The sequence below is a fragment of the Musa acuminata genome, chromosome BXJ1-8 (genome assembly GCF_036884655.1).
Source record: "Musa acuminata AAA Group cultivar baxijiao chromosome BXJ1-8, Cavendish_Baxijiao_AAA, whole genome shotgun sequence".
Taxonomy (NCBI): domain Eukaryota; kingdom Viridiplantae; phylum Streptophyta; class Magnoliopsida; order Zingiberales; family Musaceae; genus Musa; species Musa acuminata.
Genome location: NC_088334.1, coordinates 48,275,982 through 48,300,940, shown reverse-complemented (window position 1 = coordinate 48,300,940; position 24,959 = coordinate 48,275,982). Strand labels below are relative to the sequence as shown.

Genomic DNA, 24,959 nt, shown 5'->3' with positions numbered 1-24,959 from the left:
GCATGAATGCTAAATTTCTGGTGTCACTCTTCCATGTTACAGTGGAGTTTAACAGTAGAGTGTGGTTTTGCTGTAATCTGAGTTGCATCTTCTATTTTAAATTCTGAGGTTGTTGCTTGATGTCTAAGTGTCAAAATGTGTTATTGATAGTATGGTGGTGCATGGAAAGAGAGACCACCCACATTGTTGGGTAAATGACGGATTCCTAAATGGTTTACATACCTAAACGTGGTAGTACCGAGAATTGATACCTAAGTTGTTGGCTGAAGCAATATTTTGTGAAAATACAAAATTTTGTAAGAAACAAGTGTATGCATCTCTCTCTTCTGCTCTGTTATTAGTTGTGTTTTTCCATTACGTTGGCCTATATTGTGGTCAGTTATGGATTTTTGTATGAGTAGGCTGCAGGCTGGGTTTGATTACAGGACAATCTGGGGCTGAGCAAGTGCATGAGGCATGCACCTTCCTCTTTTTCAGGATTAGGACTAGTGAATCACTTCTTAAAGTTTTAGGGTTGGGAGTTGTGTGGAGATACTTCTATTTGAGAGGATATAATTTGTTGTAAGGAGAAATAATTTGTCTGTGTTTTAGCTAAGCTTATATTGTCATGTTAGTAGGCTATGGGCTAGGTAGTTGTGAGCCGAAACGTGGGACAAAACCGGTTCAAAGGACACTATTTGAATAATGCTGGAAACAATGACATTAGCTATGCTTCACCAATTAGAATCTTCTACAGGCAGATGATTGAAACATCATTGGCTTCTTATTGTAGTCTTTTGTCTTATTATGATTTGTCCGTTAAGGTGCATCTTCAAAATATGTCAAATTAGAAGGTACGATTAAGTGACTTCAAGAATGCTAATTATCAAAATTTAAAACTTCAACGAAAAGGTGAATGATTCTTTGTTTGAACAAAAAATGATTGAGAATTCCACTGATTGAAAGCCAATGTTGACTGGAAAAAAAATGGAAGTTATGACCTGAAGAACCTTTAAGAAAGCTGAAAATGAAGGATGCAACACTCATCCATTGTGAGAATGCCAAGCATGCACTGGATGAGAGAAATTTATCTTGCATATTTTTCTTAATGGAGGACAAAAAGTGAAACCGTATTTGCTAAAGATGGGCTAAACCACCTAAAAATGGGGTATGAAACTTGTGGTATATTATCTTTTCCGAAATGAATGAAACGTGTGCATCATTAAACTGGTTTCGGTGTGACCAGGAATCAAAGAAAATGGTATGTGATGTCAATCTGGATTTCATTGAGACCAATGTATCAGTTACTTCAGTAGTGTATAACTAGAGCTGCTTTAGATTGGACAAGGGTGCCGTGATCTTCTTCCTTACAGAAGAACCTCTCATGGCTTAAATACCATGACAAGTTTGTCTTTTTGGCTTATAATTTGTGTGTTGGAGTCAGATATAATTGATGGATGACATTTTTTCTTTTGTTTATACTAACATTATCCTCTTTAGGTAAAATTGCTAGTTTTTCCTGGTGTCAACCTAGGAATGCAATAATTAATTATGTCATTCAGCTTCCTAGCTTAGTTCTTGCATGTCATAGTTAGATCCACTGTTCCAAATATACAAAAATTCCTCAAACACTGTTATCGCACCTTGATTCACAGGCTTAGGCTTAGCTTAAGAATAAGGTGTGCTGGCTCTTGAGAAGAGGGTTTATGGTTTTCTGTGCCCTCACATGCCATGTACACACAGGATAAGGTGTGATTCTGTTAATACTAATGGAATAATTCTCTGAGGGCAAATAATAGTAGACTCTTAAGGTATTCACTTGTATTATGCATCTGGTATAGGAGGAGGGTATGTGTATGAGACAATGGTTTCATCCACTTTTCGTCTAGGTTGCTCCATTGTTATTCCTTTTTCTCTTTGCAAAATAAGTGAAAAAGGGAAGAAGAAGAAGAAGAAGAAGAAGAGCCAGTAATCAATCATCATAAAAGAGGAGGCGGGGACAAAAAAAAGAAGCGAAATGTTCAAGTTGGCTGCGACATCACCACATGGGCACCCGCCTTGCTTCCTAGGCTCTTCTTTATCGGATGCTCTTTTAGACATCTTGAGAAGTTTGTGACCCTCTGTGACCATCGCCAGCTATGGCAATGACTCATCCTCCATGGAATTGTCCCACTCATGGTCATGTTTGATCAAGGAGCTATCGACAAGGAAATGAACTCCGGGGAAGAGTAGGAAATGAATGCTCAAGGTGCTACTTGATGAACGATGATCGTGGACAAGGACCTATAGTTGAGCAAGGCCTGATTGAGATAACCTTGGAATTAGTAGTGACTTTATTTCTGCTCTGGGTTGATTTGAGTCGAGCTCAGCGAACATATTCTAAACTCATATTTAGTAGTTACCCGCCCAAAAGACTCAAACCAGGCTCTGAACCGTAAGTGGCCTAGCTCAATGGGCCCAGGGAAGGGAGACTTTGATTCATTCCGTGCACTACTCTTTATATCATCTGCTATAAATTGACCTGCTTGATTGATTATGCATGCTTTCTCCATCACAAATTGCCCTGATTTCACATCTTCGGAATTTTTTTATTCCCCTCTCCACATGAGTGTGCTCGTTTTCTGATCTGAATATCTATCTGTTTGGCATATGGTTCCTTGTCTATTTTATAAAACATTAATTATAGAAATAATAGAGAAGGAAGATGATTTTCTTTATTTGCTTTGTTACATTTTTGTGTGTTCTATTCTTGAGGGAGCTGTGGGAGGGGAAAGCGATGCAATCAAGTGAATGGGACACCCCCTCGTCAAGGTATATGATAGATAGTGAACGGAGTCGAGATGGATGGGTGTGCACGTTCTATTCAGGAAGGAAAAGGACAAAGGAACTCCAGGAGGGAAGAAATGGAACGAAAACAGTTTTCTGTATGTTGATGTTTGATGATTTGCTTCAAGATCTTGGCAGTTTATTTTTTTTCTTTTTTTTTTAAAGTTTGAGAATCTTTTATTAGCCAGGATTCTTCTACATGTTTTCCACTTAATTCTTTCTTAAGTTTTTTTTTTCTAATTTATTTCTTGGTTGTTTTTGCTTTTTATTTTTTTTTTTTAATTTCAGCATGCTTGCAGAGCAGTAAATAGTCGGTCGGTCCTAGGAATCCATGCTCCTTTTTTTTTTCTTCAAAAAACTGTCAAAATTATACGAGCTAAACTAGCTAGCTAGCTGAGCAGTAAATATTGTTATAATGCCTTTGCTTTATAAATTTTATTGCTTAAAATTTTATTTGCTTTTGGTAGGATCGTTTTTTATCTTTTGTTGTGCATATGTTTTTCTGATAGAGATTTTTTTTTCTTCTCTTGCATCAATTTTATTACTCCCTCTATTCTGGTGAGGGTTTGATCACTAAGCTGTATTATTAAAATTTTAAAGTAATTTTTGCTATACGTGTTGGTTGGGATTTTATTATTATTATTATTATTATTATTATTATTATTTTTGCAGAGAATTCTGATCAGCAGACTACAAGTACATATATCTTAACAAAACTCATTTTGCAACAGAGATGAAATATGTAAATTATTTCGATAATGAAAGGAAAACTAGCTATTTTGCTTTCTTCTTAGTTAATGTTGAAAACTCAAAATGATTCTCAGTTAAAGGTTTTCGTTCTCAACGAACCAAAAGTCTTTTCTTCTAATGTTTGTTTGTTGCCTTCTCCGTAGAGTTACGACGATGTTTGTCAAATTTGTTTCCTGTCTTCACAAAGTTGCAGAACAGACATAAGCACTTTCTATTCATATGCAACACATTTTTTTAGGCACTTTGATATAACTACCATACAAAGTTGCATAAGGACGGAAACTCTTAGACTGAATAACAGAAATCAGTACCCTTAAAAGGATAATATAATTGACAGAACTGATCGCCCAAACAACAACGAGAAACAAAATTAACAACACACAAATAAGCTGGTGAAATAGCGGGACAGATGGAATTCCTCATTAACAAAATTATTTCCCACTAAATCATAATATCATGAACTTTCTCCAGACTGTCAGGGCCTGTATTTTTCATATTTGTTTTCTGATATCTACTTTTAATGAATTAAAATTACACATAAGCTCTCTGTCACAAGAAAGCATATACTTTCCTTCCATAAAAAAATTACTTATTGGGGCTCCCATGTTCATAGACTGAAGATTTAACAACTTCAAAAGATATTTTTGACTATGAAAGTCAGGCGATCATCCTATAACTATCTAAACCTTTATTTGTTTACTGAACAAACAAATGTGGTACAGTAAATCAAACTTTCAGGTCACCATTAAACTAAATATTTTGGAGAATAAATAATGAAGCTCAGTTCATTATTAAAATACCAAGGAAATCAACAATGAATTATTAAAATCAAAAGGAAATCAAGCCATGGAGGAGACCAGAAAAACCAATAAGCAACAAGTGTCAACCTACCATCAAGTTACTATAATTTCTATGTTTACGCAGAACTTGCCCAAATACACAAGTGAATTCATATATTGACTAAATGGGTTCCTCTATAACAACAGTAACATTGACTTCAGCATGCTAGAAAGGACCATCTAAAGTTACCACAACAGAAATGAACCAATCACATAAATCTTCATCTTTGAACAATATGAAGAATGATTATACATTTGAAATCATCATTCCAAAAAGGCAAACAGATCTTGCAATTAGCCAAAAGTCCTCTCATCAGGATTCCAAATGTGACAAAAAATGCAACCCTAAGAATCCAGTATCATCAAATGATCAGTGCATCATAACTTTTTAAGTTATTAATGAAGAACAAGACTATCATACTTATTTGTTGATAAAATGTTTTCTTGTTCTTGCTAAGTAAATATATTAGTCAAATGGCATCTAGCTTTTCTAGAAGATGCACAAATATTTTCATTACACACAGTAACCATTGTTCATGAAAAAAAATTCTAATTCTCATTGAAGATTATTCTAACTATCAGAAGTAGATCAGGAAATTCGCAGTCCATAAAAGGAATTAACAATGAAAATATTTGAACTGCGAAGACATGCACAGTAATGTTTGACCAACCTTCAAGCTTGGACCAATTCTTGTGACATCTGGTTGGTTACAGAATCCTCCAAGAAGGCATGCAAAACATGATTAACAAACCAATGAAAATCCTTATACTAACAAACCCACACATTACAAATATTACATGTATAACATAGATTCCACAGAATCAAATCATTAGTAGACATGAGATACAATGCAATGATCATGCTTGGTCAAATTATGCCCAACACAAGTATGACCCACTTTAGAAAACCCGGAATCGCTCCCATGTACCACACCAGAAACTGTCACAGATCAGACAAATTCAGGGCTAAGGAGACGAGAGCTTTTCAACGAAAAATAAAATGGCAAAACCACGGAACTCAAATAACTTTCAGGATCAACAAAATACCTTTTTTGCCTACTGGACCTTTTTGTCTTTCAGTGGCCCTCTGGGAATCTTGCTTAAATACTTGGCATGAATAACTGCATAGTGCTTCTTGAATTCCACTGTTGCCTTCTCCGCAAACGAGTCAACTTGGTCTTCATACTTATCATATAGAAATGGTACGGTATGCAGGGTAACAAATGCTTCACACAGAAATCAAATAAATTTTTTTTAGACACAATATAAAGCCAATGGCAAGTCTAGAAGGATTTTGATGATCACATTACCTATATAAAACAAGGTCAAAAAGTTGCAGCAGTTCCCAATGACCGAAAGAACCCACAATCCAACAATAACCTGTACCCGAAGCACTATATCAATTATCAATACCAAGTCAAAGATATTCATAGTTTCAAAATCTCGTTTAGGAGCATTCGGTTGCATGCAAATGGAAATACAGACGAGTAGCAGTAGTTTTTGGCAAAAGCAAGTAGCAGTTGCAGGAGCAATTGTTTGTATGCCCACATGTATATTTGCTAATTGCAACTATAACTAAGGTAGAACAGGCAACTCCAAGAGGAAGGAGGCAGATGTGGTAATGTGGACTAATATAAAGGAGGAGAGGGACACAATGTAGATGGAGAAGGCATCAAAATCCAATTCTGAATTGCAACCTAGCTTGCAAGTGCAACATGTGAAATTTTAAATCGCAAGTCCAGTTGCGGCATGTAAGAGTCCAATGTATGTATGATGCAATGCAAACAAGCAAACACTTGCAATTCGGTTATTTTCTGCAAAATTGATTTAGGGACAGTCCACATGAGGGCGACCAAACACCCCCTTAAAGAAAATGTCAAGTGTCATACGGCGAGGAACTTCTTCACATCACGTCCAGCTGCAATTTCCCTCAAAACAGCAAAACCCCTATTGATCTCGTATCTGAGAGAAAGCGCAATGTTCACTGACAAATCTTCAGGAATAATAACCTCAGGAATGTGAGGTGGAGACCTGCCATAGAAAACGTAAGGTAAGCAATCAGACGGTTGCATCCTATTCAAAGACATACCAGAGAACACAAATCTTACAGTGACGATCTTACTTGTTAATGAAGGTGGTGGCATTGGACCAGAGGAAAAGGATCGCAAGGGACAATATGAGGCAGTGGCAGACCAGAGTAAGTAAATGGTATTCCATCAGCTCAAACAAGACCCAGATGGCGGTAGCTCCACCAAGTACAATGGCCGAGGCTTTCTTGTTCTTCCACAGGAAAACATCAGCAGCTGCGCAAAACAATCAGCAGAGTTTCTTTAATTCATATTAACAGCACGATCCTGGATCCATAGATCATTCAACCATTATTACAAACTAAGCAGTATCGTATAAACCCTTAATGAGACCCACTTTATACGGAGGTTGCATATCTAATTACCCAAGACGAAAAAGGAACTACAATCTTCCTAAATAAATAGTTTAAGAATTCAGATGAACTCATCTGATGAAATCTTCCAGAACGATCAACCAGTGTTCCCGATCTGGACCTTCACTGGTATGAAAACACAGATGAGGGCTCTACGTTCCATCAAAACATTTTCTACTAGCCCGGACCTGAATCGTCAGTTACATCAAGAAACCTAGTTAGGGCTTCATGTTCCTTCAAACCAGTTCCAAGACAAAAAGATCGGATTGGGGTTGTCCGTTCTTGATAACCATTTAATTTTAAAGGCGAAAGTTGACCATCGATTTCTTTTCCTCTTCAAGAAAATAGACGCAAACCCTAAGTAAACCGCAGCCGGAGTAGGTAACATAGCGAGAGATCCGACAGATCACATTAGAGCCCCGCAACCCTCTAAGAACTCCATGATCTCGGGTAGTATCAACTCATCGATCAAACCACCCAAGACCCGGTTCAAACCGATCTAAAGAAACCACAAAGGAAAGACGGGAAAAGAAAGGCGTTAAGAGGTGGGGAAGGAAGGAAGGAAGAAAGAGATGATACGCTTTCCGCCACCCAAGATCCGGTGGACGGGCTTCTCCCGGCCGAAGAGGCGGAAGATCTTGGACTTGACAGCCTCCGCCACCTCCGACGCCTTCGACTTCTCGTCATCGGAGTCCGAGGAGGAGGAATCCCCGCTGTGGATCTTCTCCTTTATCTTCTCGATGAGCGTCTCCCCCGGCTGCTCCGTCGCCATGGCCAGAATCGCCTCCTCAAAACCCCTTTTCTCTCTCCGGATTCTTCCGCAAGGTGTGGGAATCACGAAAGGTGCGTGGGGGAATGAGAGCGGTCTTTATCACCGGAAGATGCTATCAGGACCGTCTGATCAATCAAGGGCAAAGTCGTCCGAAAGAGAAAAGATCTCTAACGTCCAGCGGACGGCGCTTCCTTTGTCACGGCCAGCGTTACTCTCCCTGGTCGAACAACCATTCAATCTATCTCGTGGCACTTAACGATTGGTCATATTACGAGTTCCACTTAGTGGCTACACAACTGACGGACAAACTTCAAATGTGATGCGGACACGTAACACAACGTGGTGGCTACAAACCGCCAATGCCGTGTGGACACGTAACATAAGATAGAGGAAAGGAGAGGAGACACGTAGACGATAGAAGATTTTGGAAACCCCTTGGGGGTGGGTCCCAGCCTCCCGAACCTGAGAGGTTTGAAAGCTACCACGTCGCCACCAATTTGACGAACCCCAGGTAACCATCCGTCTGGTGATTGGCTAGGACAAAGGGCCCCGCAACCGATTGAGAGAGACAACAACCCTGAGATCAATTGGCGAGCCGAAGGCACGTGCAACGCACGTTGGACAGTCGCATGGAATTCCAAACACACATCGATTGGCTTAGGAACAGTATAATTAAATGATAATTTCAAGTCCCACAGGCCATTGGAATTGGAATTGGAACGCTTCTAATGTTGCTAAATAGGCAAAAAGGTTTGTCGGCAAGACATCGACATTGCAACAGAAGCTATCAGCAATCGAAGGGGGGGGCTTTCATTTTTGGTTGAGCCGATTAAAATAAGAAGTGGACATGAGAAATCCATGCTTCACTGTCCAGCTTTCAATTTCAAGCCACGACACAGTGAGTTGCTAATAGTTAATGGCTATGCATACAAACAATGCAATGGACCATGTTTACGTATATCTAACTCGGAGATCACCGATGCTGGATTGGTAGGCCACATTGATGTCATCTCTCGGGCCGGTCAAACTGTTTAAGCCTTCATGGTGATGCGTTGGTTGCTGATAGCGAGCTCTGCTGTCCTGTGCTATCTACAGAATACTTGGGCACCAAGTCATGCACCGAGCAGCACAGTGCTCCCAGGACATGATGATGATGATGATAGGGTAGCATATTTCAACAGGTTGTTTGCAATGCTCTTGGGGGTAATAATGGGTTGGTCTTCATCCCCCCCCTCTCTCTCTCTCTCTCTCTCTCTCTCTCTCACAGAGGCCAGTCAGTCAAAATGGTCTGTAAAATCCTTCATCCCGATCCTGAGCAGAAGTTACAAGTTTCAAGTAGCTATATAAGTAGGATGGAAGCAGACAAGCAATGGGTTGAGCTCCATATCCATTGGCTTCATCTTCTTTTTCCTTCGAGTCAGCGACAGCCAAGGATTCATGTGATGATAGCATCACCGGAGATCGGAACCTTAGAGATCGGAACGAATGTTACGGATTCATGTACACTTCCATCGAATCCTTATGAGTAGAGTACATGAGAGCTATCGTTTCCGGCCTCCCTCAGTGATACAAGATAAGATTTCCCCCTCTTTATAGAGGATGAGATTTCTCCAATTATACGAGGAAATCTCTCTATTTTGAGGGAAATTCTTCCTCCTAATCTGTATAAATAGGAGAGGGAACATGTTAATAGATTTAAGCTAAAGCTATTTCATTTCTACAATAAAGCTTCTTCAATTATTGTTCTTATCTTCTATTATTTTTATCATGGTATCAGAGCAACGCCGCTGCAGTCATATTCCTGAGAGACTTCACGGCAAATCCTCATCTTCCTCACCGCGGTAGTCTTCGCTGATCTGCCAACAATCGAAGGGCGGATGTAAGGAGAACGAAGGGAACGCCTGTGCCCTCACAGCAACAGCAACAACGATTTGCTCTTGCCCTACTTACGAAGCCTCTTGCTTTAAACCATTCTTTGCATCGATCCAAGATTGGTATCCTTGTTAGGAGAGCGAACATGTTAATAGATTCAAGTTAAAGCTATTTCATTTCTACAATAAAGTTTCTTCAATTATTGTTCTTATCTTCTATTATTCCTATCACTTAGATCATGAGGCCTAGCCAGCTCTCGTTACTGTAGATTACGAGGAAACTAATGTTACTCAAAGCTTAAGTTAGTAACATAGGAATCATATTCAACATATATCAACTTTTTCAAAAACAATACCTGATTTTTTTAAATATTTCTCACATAATTTTTCAATAATTTGTAAGTTTTCCTATGCATTAAATTCATTAGAACTAACTCACATATATGAGATAAATCACCAATTAGACCCAAAATAATAAGCTATTAATTAATATATGTCATTCCATTTTTTTTAATGTTTAGTAATATCAATTTTCTTTTTGTCCTTTCTCAAAACATACATATTTTTCTAACAGTTTTAAAGAATACCAGTCCATAACTTGTTCATGGACCCACCCTAATCAAGTCTTTATTCATAATCAAATAGTAAAATTATCACTATATATTTTTTTTTCTTAAAAATAATTTTTTTTTGCACCGTGACTTTATGAAATATTTTGATTTGATAGACAATTAACTATCGACGTACAAGGTGAATCGATCTAATTATAATATTTTTACGATGCTTTAGTAATATGTGTTACAAAAAGGATAGGTAGCTGAGGATATTCAGATATTAGGAAAAAAAAAGAATGCCGTAAAGAATAAAATATAAAAAGTGAATTTTTTGGTGGGACCAGTACAATCCGACTGATGTTATGGAGCTGGATTTGAGTCATGACCTTATGAGAGGGGAACTGTTCCTTGTCTCATGCGAGACAGGTGAACTCTATCTACCCTTGATATCCATGGAGAACATAAAGAGTAGCAGTTAGTTCTCCATCGACGACAGAGAGACTCTAAACTGCTCCTCTTCCCCACCAGTCCGGCAATCAACAGTGATTGGGCTTTTCATGGCTTTTAAGTAAGCAAGCATAGCCCAGAGAGAGAGAGAGAGAGAGAGAGAGAGAGAGAGAGAGAGAGAGGAGGAGAAGGTCTGAGAGTCTGCAGATTGAAATCATAGAGTAGATTAGGATGGAAGAGAAGAGCAGAGCTTGCACTGGAAGCCAAGAACAAGTAGCGCCATTCGTAGCAAAGACGTATGAGATGGTGGAGGATCCAAGCTCCGACTTCTTGATCCGGTGGGGGAAGAAGAACAACAGCTTTGTTGTGGTCGACCCCAACGACTTCTCGTGCTTCCTCCTCCCCTCCTTCTTCAAGCACCGCAACTTCTCCAGCTTCATCCGCCAGCTGAACACCTACGTCGCGTCGGCCGCCCTAATCTTTCCTTCGCCGCAACGCTTCCGACTTCGTCTCACGTCAAACTGATACGTGCGTGTTTCTCCGTTTGCTTTGTGTACAGGGGTTTCGGAAGGTGGATCCCGATCGATGGGAGTTCGCGCACGAGTCGTTCCTCAAAGGGCAGACTCACCTCCTCCCTCTCGTCACGAGGAGGGGGAAAAGCGAAGGCGGGTTGCATGGGATCAGCAGCAAGGACGGCGTGGAGGGGGAGGAAGAGCGGGTGTTACTGCAAGAGCTTCATAGGCTGCGGCAGGAGCAGAAGGCACTGGATGAGGAGGTCACGGTGATGAGCAGGCGACTGCAGGCCACCGAGAGGAGGCCGCAGCAACTGATGTCCTTCCTCGTTAAAGCAGCCCAGGATCCCAACCTCCTGCAAAGACTCGTGCAATCCAAGCAGCAGCAGCAGCAGCAGGCGTCCATGGAGAAGAAGAAGAGGCGTCTATCTGCTGCTCTTCCTCTTTCGAAAGATCATGGAATCTTGCTGCCTTTCGGTGAGGTTTCAGCGATGGAACCAACGACGTTTGACCCTTTAGGGATTAGCAGTTTTGTTGACGGTGGTCTTTCTGTGATATCCCAACCCGAGTGTAATCTGAGGGGGACGACGAGCTCAGGGGCAGCATCATCACTTGCCTTCCCGTACTCCTCGCTCGACCGAGGATTTCTCTAGCTAAAAAATCTATGGTTAGATCTTCCTCCTGTACCTGAGGAAGATTTGCTTTTTTCCTATATCTTCCATTAAATTATATTAGTGTACCACTACATCGATCATTGCTGATCTTATAGAAGATGCCGTGAATCTATCTATGTAATGCGAGTCCCACAGTGTCCCACAGTCCCACAGTGAATCTATCTTTGTAATGCAGAGCTCGAACCCACTAAACGAAATTTCACATTTAGCCGCGGTGACTGATGGGAGGAGCGGACGCAGAGCGACGGCAGGGCTTGAAAGAGACGAAGAAGAGGAACGGGATTCCGGGGCTTCGCTTTCAGACGAGGGGAGGAGGCGGCGGCGGCTGTGGCGGGCGGAAGAAAAGGGTGGCACGGGACGCGCGGCAGTCTGAGAGAGGCCAGGAGGAAGACTGGAAGCACGAGATCGTTGACCGAGGAGTAATAATAATACTTCACTTACCCGTTCACACCACACCCTACATTGAACCTTCGACTTCTTGCCGGTCCGCTCACGCCGTTGTTGCTATTGCCGCTGGAGAGAAGGAAAAGGGCCGGTCTTGTGCTGTGGGGCCCAGTGAGAGTAAGAGTGTGTATAGTGTTTATTAATTACTCCGATCATAAAATAGAGAGTTTTTTTTTCATTTTTTTTATTCAAAGATAAGTAAAGAAATAAGATTTTAACTTTAAAAAATAAAAAACATGTATTACATCTGTCTTCACTCAAACGCTGAGATCTGAGACCTATCACTTATGTAATATTATACTAATCAAAATCTTATTATCACAACAGAATCCGATTAGATTAAGTCTAATTCATGTATACAAAATACTTAAATTTAAACTAATAAGAATTTAATTCATTTTATTGAGATTGATGAGTGGATAATTAATAATATAACATCATTATTTCTTAAACAGACTGAACAACTGCAAAAGAATACTTCATTTATTAATAATAATAATAATAATAATAATAATAATAAATACCTGACGGTCTTTGATGGCTCACGAAGCGGCGGCCGCCTCTCCCGTGAAGCCTCCCCAAAACCATGTGTGGCATCCACGCCCCGTCTGCGTGAATCCCGTTGCCAATCTTCCCGCACCAGCAGCTGTTTTCTCCCATGCCATGCCATGCGAGTCCAAAACACTCTTGACGCCATCCCACCAGCCCACAAGAAATAACAACTCCCACAGCAGCACGAGGACGATGCGCCTTGCGTCCAGCCAAGCAAGAGAGAGAGAGAGAGAGAGAGAGAGAGAGAGAGAGAGAGAGGGGGGTATCTTCTGGTTGCTCGATGCCATTGTTTCAGCAGATGAGAGCAGATCCAACCACGTCTGATGTGTCGATGTCTTATTAACGTTTAGCTGACTTGGGTGTGTGTTGATTAGCATGTGGAGTTTGATGGATCTGTTCATTTCTTTGGATATTTCTCGTACCATAAGAACATAGATGTGATTGCTACGCCAAATCTTTCGAACAGAACCGCAACAAAAAATTTCAATAACAGTCATCGAAGAACAATGGCAGAGATGTTTATCGATCGATCTGCAGCCTTGCCGGAACATCACCAACATTACATGTATTGCTCAGCCAACATCGCTTCCCATACGTCGACAAACGCCTCTAGGATCACAGGGTGGTGGAGAGGTGAATTCAAGTCAAGGTAGGAGTGGAGGAGGTCCTCCATGTCGCTTGCGCCGCTCATCCCCCGCTCCACGATCATCTCCACCATCGAGCTCCGGAAGTCCATGTATGGATCGCTGGAGTTCTTCACGACAGCAAATCCGGCCTTCTTCTCCGTCGAGGAACTGCGGGCCGCTAATGGCCATGGCTTACTACTTCCGCGGTCGCCTCTTCTTGGTGGGCGTCGGGTGGACTTGAAGCTCTCGCTCCTTCTCTTCTTCTTCTTCTTCTTCGTCGTCGCCGTCGCCTTGTTCCTCGTCCCCCTGTTGCTGCAGTAGAATTCGGATGAGTCCGAGGAGAAGCTCTTCGACGACAACAGAGTGCCTGACCCTTCCTCTTCTTCGTCATCATCGCTGAAGAGACCAAGCTCGTCGTTGCAATCCAACGAAGAAGAGCAGCTAAATCCATCACCAGTCGGCAGCAGCTTCCTCGTTTCGGTTCGTCTACTGCTTCCCTTCGTCCCATGAGCTTTCTGCTTCCCGTCTTTGTCGCGAGAGCAGTAATACCAGTTCCTCATGGGAGAAGACGGCGACGCGGGAGGGCACTTCCTCCCCTCTCTTGCTCCGGTATCGTAAAGATCTCCGTTCTCGGTCACTCTCCTCTCCTTCTTCTTGGCCTTCATCTCCATGGATACCTGCACGACGGGAGCGATGCGATGCGTGCAGCGGCGGCTGTAGGAGCGGCACCGGGCGCAGGACTCTGGCTCTTGGCGTGGAGGAGCGTCGGTCGAGAGCTTGATTAGATCGGAAGCAGTTGTGGTCGCCGTGGTGGTGCAAGAGGAACGGAGAAGAGCCCGAGCGAAGCGATGCTTCAGACCTGGATTGCCTGCCTTGCTCATCGCTCGGCTCTTCGTGTCACTTCCCGCCGCTCTCCTCCTTCCTGCCCCTTCGATGGAATAGAAAGGAAGAGGGGGGAAAGGCCGGTAAATAGCTGAATCTTTGGAGGTGGACTGTGTCACTCGTGACTCGGTCACTCATTGGCTCACGAACTCTTTCACAGGTCATAGACTTTTTGGTGGGAGTAATATTGGTTTGTAATGACACTGAAGTCATCATGAGTCCCATGCACTTCGACAACTGAGCCACATCAACAACTATTTCGCCACCAATCTTATAACTTGCATTGCAACAAAAATGTATATAAAGATTTTAATGTGTATTTATCTCATTTGACCTCCAGAAAAAAGTTGGTTAATCATAATTAGTTAAAGTTAATATCTGAATGTTTTTATTATCATAATAAGGTTTCGAAGAATATTAATGTTATTTAGAGAAATAACTAATGATCAAATGATAAGCAACCAGCGAATAATTAACCACAACGATATACATTAATTAAAAAAAAGAAAATACAATAAATATTTTACAATTTTATCTTAAAAAGCAAATAAAGCATTGGCACAGTATCCTCAACCTCTGTTTTCAATTTATGTGGGTCTCCACCGAGAGATTGAAGACAAATCACAGAGATCTGCCTTTCTGTCGTCTTTATCGCGATGGTACGAAGCAAGTAGCAGTGCCTTTGTCTTGCCCCATGGCCCGTAGCCCTGTTAAGAGAGCAAAACAAAGCTAAAGGTGAGTCACTGCATGCCTGTGTAGTCACACTCTGTTCGATTCTCATAACAGGTTAACGCCCCAAAAGAGATCAAGCTGGAGCACGGGAAAGAAATGCCAAATCTTCCTCTCCATTACATGACGAAATGATTCGATGTTACACGAGGAAGCAATCACATTGTTTGACTGAAGGGGTGGAGAAAAGCTTGGGGAGACGGGGGTGGGGGAAGCTGCCTCTGCTGTTGGCTTGTGATATGGCTACTTGTGTCACAGGCACATTGGTTCGCTTGTGAGCAACTCTGGTGTGTGTCGTTGTCATCTCAGGTGGTCCATCCCCGGTGGTACGGAGCTGACAGGCGGGCATGGGTGACTGGACGCTGAGGTCACACACAATAAGGCGCGTCTACCGGAAAAGCATTTGCCACGAAGACCTGCAGTCTTAGAGTAAGAAGCTTTTGTTATATGAGGAGTCATCTGAACCCGATTGGGTGTTGAGCCCATCGACCCTCGAATCACTGGATTACTAATGAAGTTACTGGATCAACTTATTGGATCATAAGTTCAAGCACAAATAATTTTAAACATATATATATCATAAATCATTCTAACTTAAAACAAATATGTTTGAAAATAATTTAATTTTATGCCAAAAAAATAATCATAAAAAATATGTATTTATTAAGATAATTAATGAAAATATATAAGAAAAAAAAAATTTAAACATAGCTTTAATTGACTTAGAGAAAATCTATAATAAGATTCCTAGAGATTTATTATGATGGAATTTAGAAAAGAAATATGTATTCACTAATTATATTGATGTTATTAAAGATATGTATGATAATATAACTATTAGTGTTATAAGAATGTATATAGTGAATTTTCTATTAGCATAAGATTATATCAAAGATCCATATTAAGTTCCTATGTTTTCATATTGATAATAGATAAACTTACTAGTCAATTCATGTATATTATTTACTAATGACATTATCTTATTTGATAAAAGTTTAAATGAAATTAATTATAAACTTAATTATAGAGGCTAGCATTAGAAATTAAGATTTTTATATTAAGTATGATTAAAACTCTTAGAATAATATATAAAATATAATTTTAGTAATTATAGAAATAGACATGAGAATATAATTAGTTAGATGGATAAGAACTCCATTTAAGTAAAAGTTTTAAGTATCTTGGATCAACTATTCAACAAGATTGAGAGATTAATGAGGATATTAGTTATAGAATAAAAATAGAATAGTTAAAATAACGAAGGATATAGTCTTGTATAATCATCAAAGGTAATTAAAAAAATTATAAAATAATTGTAAGACCAACAATACTTAATGAATCTAAGTGTTGGATAATTAACAAACAACATATACAAAAGGTTTGTATTGTCGAGATAACAGTGTTGAGATGAATGTGTAGAGTTACCATGAAAGATAGAAAAAGATATTTTCACTTGTGAACAACTAAGATCTTCATGGTGTCATTTTGGTTAAAACAATCGTACTATGTATATCAAACAAAAAAAAGGCAAGTTCATCGGCCCTAATTGTGACCATAGATGTATTTCACACTATTGTGTTTTTCCTTGTCCAACACCTGCTAAGGGATCAATAATACCTTTAAAAAGTTCCTTTCACTGGGTTTAGGTGTGCAGCAAACCACTAAATTTATCCTTTTATTCAGCTTTCATGTAAGCACACAAATGAGAGTTCATAAATAAAAATTCAAATATACTTTTATGCATATTCTATATTTACAAGTAAACCATCGACTAACAGTGTTATGTTTAAGCTTAAAAATGCTTACTCTTCGAGGGTTGCAGCAGACAAAGCGCACACGATCGAGGGCGGGAGAAGACAAGCTGCGGTCGAAGAAATGAACGTGTCATACTCGTTGGTGAAATGGATCAGCCGGGGAAATTTAGGGACTGAAAGGGAAGAGAAAGGGTATTAGACTTAAACATGTACATCTACATTTGAGTTCAAGCTCGACAAAAGAAGCATGCATCTCTATTGAAATAGTTACAAGAACAATTATATGATCACCAAAATCTAAAAAAAAGGGTACTCCTATGAATCATTAACTGCGCCAACATACCTCCAGAGAGCTAATATTAGAACAAGTGACAAGCACACATGGATTCTTCGACACAAGTATGATTAAAATTCACTCACAACAATGCAAATTTTGAAAGAGGTCTTTATTCTCTAAACCTTACAACCCGAATGGATTCACGATACCACCAGAAGATAAATGCAATGTCTAGTATGATCCTCCACGTCCATTGGAAACCATCAATTGCTAAAGTTCAAACGGAGTGGGAGATCAATACACTATAATTCATTAGAATCAAGTTTTATTCTCTGCCTTTCAACAGAGTACTTCCAAGATCCGGCCAAAGCTCAGGATTCTATGGAGATCTACACCTCAACAGTATATACATACCTAAATGCACTACTATACCATCGAAGAGAGAGAGAGAGAGAGAGAGAGACATGGAGCGAATCGACCATTCGAAATAATAATTACGACTGAGCAGAGATTGTAAACGCAAGATCGTCGATCAAAGCAAGGTCATCGAACGAATCATACCATGATTACGGGGCCGAGGAGCTGGTAGAGTTGGGGTTTGGGCTCGGAGTTCACGCCGATGACGAGGATGAGGAGGGATGAAGCCGTAGTGGGTGATCGCCAAGGCCTTGTACATCGTCCAGGTGCTCCACTCATTGAGGCACTTGGCCATCGACGCTCCTCCGGCCCCTCTGAGACCTTCCCTCTTTCTTGTTGAGAGAAACCCTGGGCGCCATGGATCTCCTCGACCGACCCGCTTTTTCTTTCGCCCATCACTTGAACACCTGCAGGGTCTATCAAGGAACGACTCGCGCGTGCGATCACCGCACCAGCACGAGACGGCCCAATAATGGCCCATACAATTAACAGGTATACTTCCATTATTATATTTTATTTATTTGTATGACTCAACAATATTTTTTACTTCGTTCCTCTCTTCCTCTCGATTCAGCCTGTTTAGGAAAGTATACTTCATTACTTTCTATTTCTTCCTCTTTCATCATATACGTTCGAACTTTTCTTTAACCCGTCAGGAAAAAAATAATGCAATGGCTGAAGAAGAATCAAAGATAGATGACTAACTAAAGAAAATATGATTATACCAAAAATACTTGTACGATCCATAATGCGGGAACTATATATTACCTAACAATTACAACACGATGAGGAACTTAAAAGAGTAAATTATAGAACATCAGCATGTAGAACACTACCAAATTTCTTGTAACCTATTTACAAGACAGATATATAAACCGAGTCAAAAGGAGGACGCTAAGAGGCATCCAAAGTTGCCAGCCCACTCAGAAAAATGGGAGAAAAGTCTTCCACAGCCTAAAGCCGAGAGAAATTATACCCTGCATGTATCTGATATCTCAAACTAAGGGTAGGTTCTGGTTCTCTCAGGTACTGTATGCGGATCCAGTGTTGAGAGAATCTGAGGCATTGACATACCCCCAGAAACAACAATCTCTGCAATTAAAGATAAACTCAAGATTCATAAAAAAGCATATACTGAAAATTAATTGACTAATATTGTAGTTTTCTTTCAGGATAGTTGACATAGGCAAAGTGCATCAAACAACATGAGGATAGCAACCTACCGATTCCTTCCCGAACAGAGAGATTTGGTCTAATAACATCATTTGAGTTGACCAGAAAGATGTCACCGATGTAAAGATGGTTGGTTGGAACGTAGACGCAGAAGAGTTCATCCTCACCAGAATAACTCTGTTATAAAATCAAGTGACATACTAAACATGAGACCATAGACAAGTAACAATAGCAGAATTTCAAAATATAGAAAGCACAACATGATCACAAATAGTGTCTAGTTAGTACTAGACACTAGGCCGAAAAATATGTGCAAATGGATGCTTGATGCTTGTGTGAAGACATAAGAATTATTTACTTTTTTTAATTACTTGATCTCCATTGATAGTATAGATTGTGATCTTATATAGCAGTCAGCGTTTGGCATGTAGTGCCGCCATATTACCAAACATCGACTTCATAATCTTCTGCATTTGGATCCATCCCCCAAAAAGGAACTTATCTAAATTATATTATTTCAAGAACACAAAAGAGGCTCATGGAACCAATCAGATCACAGAAATTGCAGCTACCTAGAGTTGAAGACTTGAATCTTCAGCGTGTCCAAAAACATTTTTGCAGCTTCCAGGTTTTCCTCTCAAACTTTTTAAGGATGAACTGAAAGTGCATGTAATAAGCAATATTTCCTCTAAAGTGTAACATGGCAGAGACCAGTGCATGAACAAAATGCTTAGGCACATAAACATGAATTTGTGCTACAAAAACAAGCATGAATTATTATGCAACACATAATACCACCAACAGTTAATTATAATAGATGATTAGGACCTGAAGAATGACAGTGGAAGTGATGAATCCAAATGCATATTCGCCAACCCGAGGGTGCCTAATAATCACAACTTCCTTGAAGGCTTGTTTATTCTGGTCTGAATTGAAAAGAAAAAAAAAAATCAGTGATGTATAAATAGGTTAAAAGATAAAGCAATTAGAGAACATTTACCAGGTGACACAGCAGAGCTAATTTGCTTGGAGGCATTGTAGATGTGACGTACAAATGGCATCCGCTTGATAAACCATTCACCAAGATTGAGGACAGATGTCCCAAGCCAGGATGACATGAACACTCCAACCAAGAAGATGAACAATATGGAAGTTACAAAGCCGAGTCCTGTGAAAGCAAGGATTCAACTATTCAACATACAAGCGTGGAAGAAATGGCAAACAAATTAAAAGGATCAACTGCAAAACCTTTTCTTTTGACTTGGGTATCTTACACCATGTTTGCTCCAAAATCAGTAAAAACCACAAGTGCTACTAAAATGATAATATCTCAAGCAGAAGAAATGACGAATCAAGAAATTGATCACATATGGACTAGGGTGCATGTGCATTTCTTGAGTGCACACGATTAGTGAAGAATGTGTGCCTGCCAAGGCATGCAGATGAACATACAGATGGACACCTAAATACATCTGATGCAAGCATAAAAAACAAAGACAAAAGTGAGCCATGAAAGAAGCAAAAAAACTGATATATTGCTCTGTCTCACCAAAATAAGACGAATGACCCAGCAGCCGGATTAAAAATCATGCCAATCTACATAAAAACAGAACTAGAATAATAGCTCCTATTCTTTTCAGATGTATTAATTATGTAATATAAATCTTCAAACTTGTACATCTGTGATGCATCAGAGAGCAAACCCAAAGCCTTGTAATACAGTTTCCATATACAAGCCTTTGGATACAATTAAATGTGTGATCAGCATAGGAACATAAAGATAGCTTGAGCAATTAAAAGTCGACTACCTTAGTCATCAGATTTCCAATGAAAAATAGTGAATTGCAATTAAACGTGAACAACAATGTTAGCCGTTGGTTTTGCAGCATAACAGATGAAGCTAAACAAAGGCTTTAACATGGAAGGTCCAAAAAAGCTCTAATAATATTGCTATTATGAAAAAATGAAATAGATACGGCTTAAAAAGAAAGCCAATAAAGGAACAATCAACAATGACAGTGTGGAAACATATACTTTCAAACAGAAACTAGTTACAGAAAAATCAACTATAATAGTCAAGAAAGCATAGCCAACACTTACCTTTTGAAGATAACACTTCTATGTAATAAATCTAATGCGTTTTTAGAATGTCTCTTGAACTACAAAGGAAAATTCAAAAGAAAAATGTGCATACCAAATATGTTTATCCCAAGCTGAGCAAATATTGGAGAAAAGAATCCATCAACAAAACGAATAAACCACCAGGTGATATAGAAGGTGATCGCAATTGGAAAAAGAATCACACTGCAAAATGCAGAAAAAGGAACATACACCAGTAGTTAATAAGATTAGACCTAGGTACAGCTGACAGATCATGGTGACTTATTAAAAGTACCCAAAAAACAAAGAAATGTGATGCCTTACGTAGACCAGAAACAAATAAGAAATGTGATGCTGTCTAACCAAGGCTATTAGAACATGCTGATATCGAGGAATCGCCAAAGACAACTCTACAACATATGTACATTGTTTCTGTCAACTGCTTTAATAGTCATCAAATTGTATGAATCAGAAGAAAACTAAAAATGACTGGAAGTTCAAACTTATTTTGTTCTTCTGATTCTCCAAGAACAGTAGAGCAATCCCTGAGCTAAGCAACCATAAAGTTTTATTCCAGTCATCCCTAGTCTGGCATATTGACAAACAACAAAGCAGTTGTGGATATCTAAAAGCAGAACTCAAGGACCTGAATTGACACTTCCAGCAAACACAAAACTGTTTGCTTGGTATCTTTCAACATCATATTTTATTCTTAGTAACCTTGTAAAAGTCATTAAAACTCTTGTGTGATCTCATATTTTTCACTCATATCAGTCGGTACAGGGTGTTTATGATTTGCAATATTGGTTGATTCTGATACCACATTGCCGATCCATACTGGCTTCATCTAAGGCCAAATTAATTTTTTAATTTCTCGATTTCTAAAGTTAGAAATTGCAAGCATTGATCAAACTCTATCCAAGTGGATTGATTATAGGAGCATAGATACCTAAAAAGAGTGGAGAGGTGTTCACTCATACGCTAAAGGAAAAAAGTGCTTTCCCGATAAGATATAGATGGTGGGAAATCCAGTTTCCGTTGCCATTTGACCAATTATAACTGATAATAGCCTTAAACTGGAAAAAGGAAAGAATAGACGCATAACAAAGAAAATAAGAAGTGAAATGTTAAGTCAAAGGAGACACGATGCCTTTGACTGAGAGTGAAACTGAGGAGACGCTACTACTATTGTGTTTGTTATTTGTTGCAACTATTGAATTTATCATTTATCACCATGCAACTATCGAATTTATCATCTACCAACATCATTGCACTATACAACAGCAGTCAACACCAATGCTGCAAGGCCATAAAGAGATGAAGGAAAAGGCTAAAAAGAAGCTTCCATTCTCTTACATTATATAATATTAACAAAAGGAACAAGTGAAACCAAAAGAGAAATTAATTGATTGCTGCCCTTGTGACTGGGTTACAGTGACCATTGGGGGTCCATAGTACCATGAGTAATGGCTATTAGAAACCTTATCAGGCCATTCCCTAGGTTCTTCATATAAGTTTGTCGATATTTTTGAACTGAAACCACATTGGACAAGGAAAAATGGCTAATCAAGGAACTCCAAAGCACAATGCCCTAGCAAGATGCCGGGAAATTAAAATAAAAATGGTAAAATATAAATCATGCTGAACACTGCTAAGAGAAGCTTACCACCCAGTCATGAACTTTTTTGAAACCCAACTACGGATGACTTTATAGCATGCCTGCAATCAAAGAAGTGGATAAGTTATCGAGACCACTTCTTCACAAAAGCAGCATCAATAAGCATAAAATCTTACACATATCAATGCAACCTTTGACAAGATTTTCAATATAACAGAAGCAAGCGCGTTAAAGTAAAGCCACATATCCTCTTTCCAGCATTTAACTAAAGTATCATGCTTTGCAAAGCATAGGCAAATGCGTCCATATATACAGACACAGGGAGTCATGATCTCTACATTGAAGACTTTGATTGTGAGTGCACGAATGTGGCGTAAGGATGAAGACTATATGTCATAGTGACATAGCATGGGAAAGAATACCAAGGGATTTAGGCACATCAATGTACAAGATATCACAATCAATTAAATGGCCCAAACTAATTAAAGAAGCTAGCTACATGCTGCACCTAAACTTGAGTTGCCGTAGCCAACAAGATGTATAATCAACATATTCTTTGCAGATAAATGGCCACGGCAAGCAAATAGCAGAAGAAAAAGAAATTTTCTGCAATGATGAGTCCTTGGTGCGCAATAACACCAAATTTGAGAAGGAGCTGCGAATATCCATTTGAAGTTCAAGCCTAATTAGGTCAAATAAACAGCATCACTTTCCAGGCGACTGGTCGACTCACGAACGAACCCTGGCGACCAGGAAGCCAAACCCAGGCTTAAATCCATCAACATCGACATGGCAGAAGCTAAATTGCTTCCAATCACCACAGAAATGAAGGGGGAGGAAACATGAAACTAAATCGAAAAGGGAGAAGAACAAATCGAAGAGAAACGTGACGAGGGACGAAGAGATCGCGGTGGGTAGGTCACCTCTCGACCGGAGTGGGAGGTGGGATGGGGATGGTGGTGGTGGTGGTGGTGGTGGGCAGGGGAGGCAGAGGAGGAGGAGGCCCTGGAATCGGGGTCGTCGGCGGCAGTGGCGACGGGGATGAGCAGCTCGCGATCCCTTTCCCTGTTCCCCATCGGGCTCGACGACTTCACGTCGCCCATCATCGGCTCTCTTATTCCGGGAAGGGAAATACAAATCCGTTTACTTATCGAAGACGCTCGACGAAGCGCTCGAGCATACCAAATGGGAAGGGGAAAGGGCTGGCAGGAGGCCTCACGAAGGTGGGGAGGAAATATAATGGACGCCACCCACAGACGACACCCTCGACGGCACCACTGTCGGTGCGGCTCACGGTTGTGGTGTAGATTGATTCGATGGACGGTCGTGATCTACTGGGTTTCTTTTACGGGTTCGTTTTCTTGGGTTCGGATAAAGGACATTTCTCAACGTTATGATGGCGGCAGCGTCTTATGCCAGATCGAACGGCTAGATTTAGACTGGCCTCTTGATCTCGATGAGATATCGAGATCACGAAGTTGGGCCCATTGGACGGCTGAGATGGAGTAGGGAATAAAAATCATCGTCTGAACCAAGAATATGTCGAATCTTGCGATATCGTGTGGTATTAGGAAGCATCAACAAAGTCATCTTTTGATGTTTAAATTAGCTTAAGAACTATAGTGTCGATAAAATCCTAAAAAATAAAATAAAATCGAAAGCAATGAATGTGAGTTATTATTATTATTATTATTATTTTAAAATACACTTAAGGAAACCTTTTTTAGTGTTGCTTTGGGGCTATTAATGTGATATTTCTCATCTTAAGTAGAATTGTGCTATGTTAAAATAAATATAGTTTGAGATATGATGTGATGTTAGGATGTGATATTAAGTTATTGGTTAATTTATACCAAAGTATGGATCATGTAATACTGAAGTGTTGGATAGTTGACTTGAGTTTATTGTGTGATGGCAAAAGATGATTAAATTTTTTAAATATTTAAATAAATATATTTATGGATAGTTTTCTAGAAAATATTCTTTTGTTCTTTTTTCAAACAGTACATATAATTAAAAAAAACTCAAATTATCTCTTAATTTTTTTTGTTTATTATAATATTTTGATTTGTTACGATGTGTTTGCTATCACAATAAAAGCATCTATTTGAAAACATTATAAATGATATTAATCTCAATTAAATCAATTGAAAACTTTAAAATATAATATTATGATGTTCTATGAGCAATGACAATCAAAGAGGTATGATATGATATCATTTATAGTAATTTTTTAATAATATTTATAGTATTTTTAGTATATTAATAAAATATCATAAAATATTATTAAAATATAAACAAGCTAAAAGAAATAACGGAATTTTTTTTTGAAGGATATTTTAGATATTTTTAAATTAAGAGCATTATTTTGTAAAAAATAAGAGAGTATCGGTTTTGAGAAATATTTAATATATATATATATATATATATATATATATATATATATTATACAATTGAAATTAATTTTGGAGTGGATATTTACGTGACATTTAAAATGGTTGCTTGTGATGCTGGAGTTTGTACGTCGAACGCGTGGGTCCCATTGCCACTGTGTCGCCATCATGCGTTGATGCGATGCTTTGGTCCCGTTTGATCTCACCACCCTTGATGTGATGGCATGGTCCCTCGCCAAGCCCTACGAAGCCCGGCGTTTGGACCAACGGAGAGTGCCTCTCTAGAAAGCCCAAGGGCCGCGGTGGATGCCGCGTGCCGATGCCGTTGAC

General features: G+C 39.5%; 4 protein-coding genes across 6 annotated transcripts; 1 reads left to right on the top strand and 3 right to left on the bottom strand.

The window, feature by feature from the left end:
* Positions 1 to 5,137: 5,137 nt before the first annotated feature.
* Positions 5,138 to 7,672, bottom strand: LOC135588420 (reticulon-like protein B2). Of its 2 annotated transcripts, none has more exons than XM_065080538.1 (6): positions 7,414 to 7,672; positions 6,517 to 6,697; positions 6,284 to 6,425; positions 5,705 to 5,774; positions 5,442 to 5,620; positions 5,138 to 5,360 (listed from the first exon to the last, which is right to left on the bottom strand). In XM_065080538.1, exons 1-5 carry the CDS (start codon positions 7,604 to 7,606, stop codon positions 5,451 to 5,453), a joined length of 756 nt encoding a protein of 251 aa, XP_064936610.1. In that variant the 5' UTR covers positions 7,607 to 7,672; the 3' UTR covers positions 5,138 to 5,360; positions 5,442 to 5,450. The 2 variants fall into 2 exon arrangements, with proteins under 2 accessions (XP_064936610.1, XP_064936609.1); XM_065080537.1 differs by having other exon boundaries at positions 5,138 to 5,334; positions 7,414 to 7,671.
* A 2,819-nt stretch (positions 7,673 to 10,491) lies between these two features.
* LOC135580987 (heat stress transcription factor C-1b-like) lies at positions 10,492 to 12,238 on the top strand. Of its 2 annotated transcripts, XM_065080536.1 has the most exons (3): positions 10,492 to 10,937; positions 11,038 to 11,657; positions 11,840 to 12,238. In XM_065080536.1, the coding sequence occupies exons 1-2, from the start codon at positions 10,710 to 10,712 to the stop codon at positions 11,641 to 11,643; spliced, it is 834 nt and encodes a 277-aa protein (XP_064936608.1). In that variant the 5' UTR covers positions 10,492 to 10,709; the 3' UTR covers positions 11,644 to 11,657; positions 11,840 to 12,238. The 2 variants fall into 2 exon arrangements, with proteins under 2 accessions (XP_064936608.1, XP_009415170.2); XM_009416895.3 differs by lacking the exon at positions 11,840 to 12,238 and having other exon boundaries at positions 11,038 to 11,790.
* Positions 12,239 to 13,159: 921 nt separating this feature from the next.
* LOC135589202 (transcription repressor OFP1-like) lies at positions 13,160 to 14,235 on the bottom strand. The gene has a single exon (XM_065081486.1). It carries the CDS (start codon positions 14,165 to 14,167, stop codon positions 13,220 to 13,222), a length of 948 nt encoding a protein of 315 aa, XP_064937558.1. The 5' UTR covers positions 14,168 to 14,235; the 3' UTR covers positions 13,160 to 13,219.
* Positions 14,236 to 18,040: 3,805 nt separating this feature from the next.
* Positions 18,041 to 23,452, bottom strand: LOC135588419 (protein LIKE COV 1-like). Its single transcript, XM_065080535.1, has 7 exons — positions 23,160 to 23,452; positions 22,285 to 22,337; positions 20,713 to 20,822; positions 19,519 to 19,686; positions 19,347 to 19,444; positions 18,569 to 18,695; positions 18,041 to 18,437 (listed from the first exon to the last, which is right to left on the bottom strand). The coding sequence occupies exons 1-7, from the start codon at positions 23,340 to 23,342 to the stop codon at positions 18,346 to 18,348; spliced, it is 831 nt and encodes a 276-aa protein (XP_064936607.1). The 5' UTR covers positions 23,343 to 23,452; the 3' UTR covers positions 18,041 to 18,345.
* Between the last annotated feature and the right edge of the window lie 1,507 nt (positions 23,453 to 24,959).

Bases quoted from the DNA above. Each gene is read 5' to 3' on its own strand.
- LOC135588420 (XM_065080538.1), bottom strand. From the start codon at position 7,606: ATGGCGACGGAGCAGCCGGGGGAGACGCTCATCGAGAAGATAAAGGAG. The intron at 6,698-7,413 runs GTATCATCTCTT...TGTTTTGCGCAG, and splicing joins GATCTTGGGTGGCGGAAAGC to CTGCTGATGTTTTCCTGTGG. The intron at 6,426-6,516 runs GTAAGATCGTCA...TTTCTATGGCAG, and splicing joins GCCACCACCTTCATTAACAA to GTCTCCACCTCACATTCCTG.
- LOC135580987 (XM_065080536.1), top strand. From the start codon at position 10,710: ATGGAAGAGAAGAGCAGAGCTTGCACTGGAAGCCAAGAACAAGTAGCG. The intron at 10,938-11,037 runs GTCGCGTCGGCC...CTTTGTGTACAG, and splicing joins TCCGCCAGCTGAACACCTAC to GGGTTTCGGAAGGTGGATCC.
- LOC135589202 (XM_065081486.1), bottom strand. From the start codon at position 14,167: ATGAGCAAGGCAGGCAATCCAGGTCTGAAGCATCGCTTCGCTCGGGCT.
- LOC135588419 (XM_065080535.1), bottom strand. From the start codon at position 23,342: ATGATGGGCGACGTGAAGTCGTCGAGCCCGATGGGGAACAGGGAAAGG. The intron at 20,823-22,284 runs GTAAGCTTCTCT...TGCATTTTGCAG, and splicing joins AAAAAGTTCATGACTGGGTG to TGTGATTCTTTTTCCAATTG. The intron at 19,445-19,518 runs GTAAATGTTCTC...TTTTCAATTCAG, and splicing joins TAGCTCTGCTGTGTCACCTG to ACCAGAATAAACAAGCCTTC.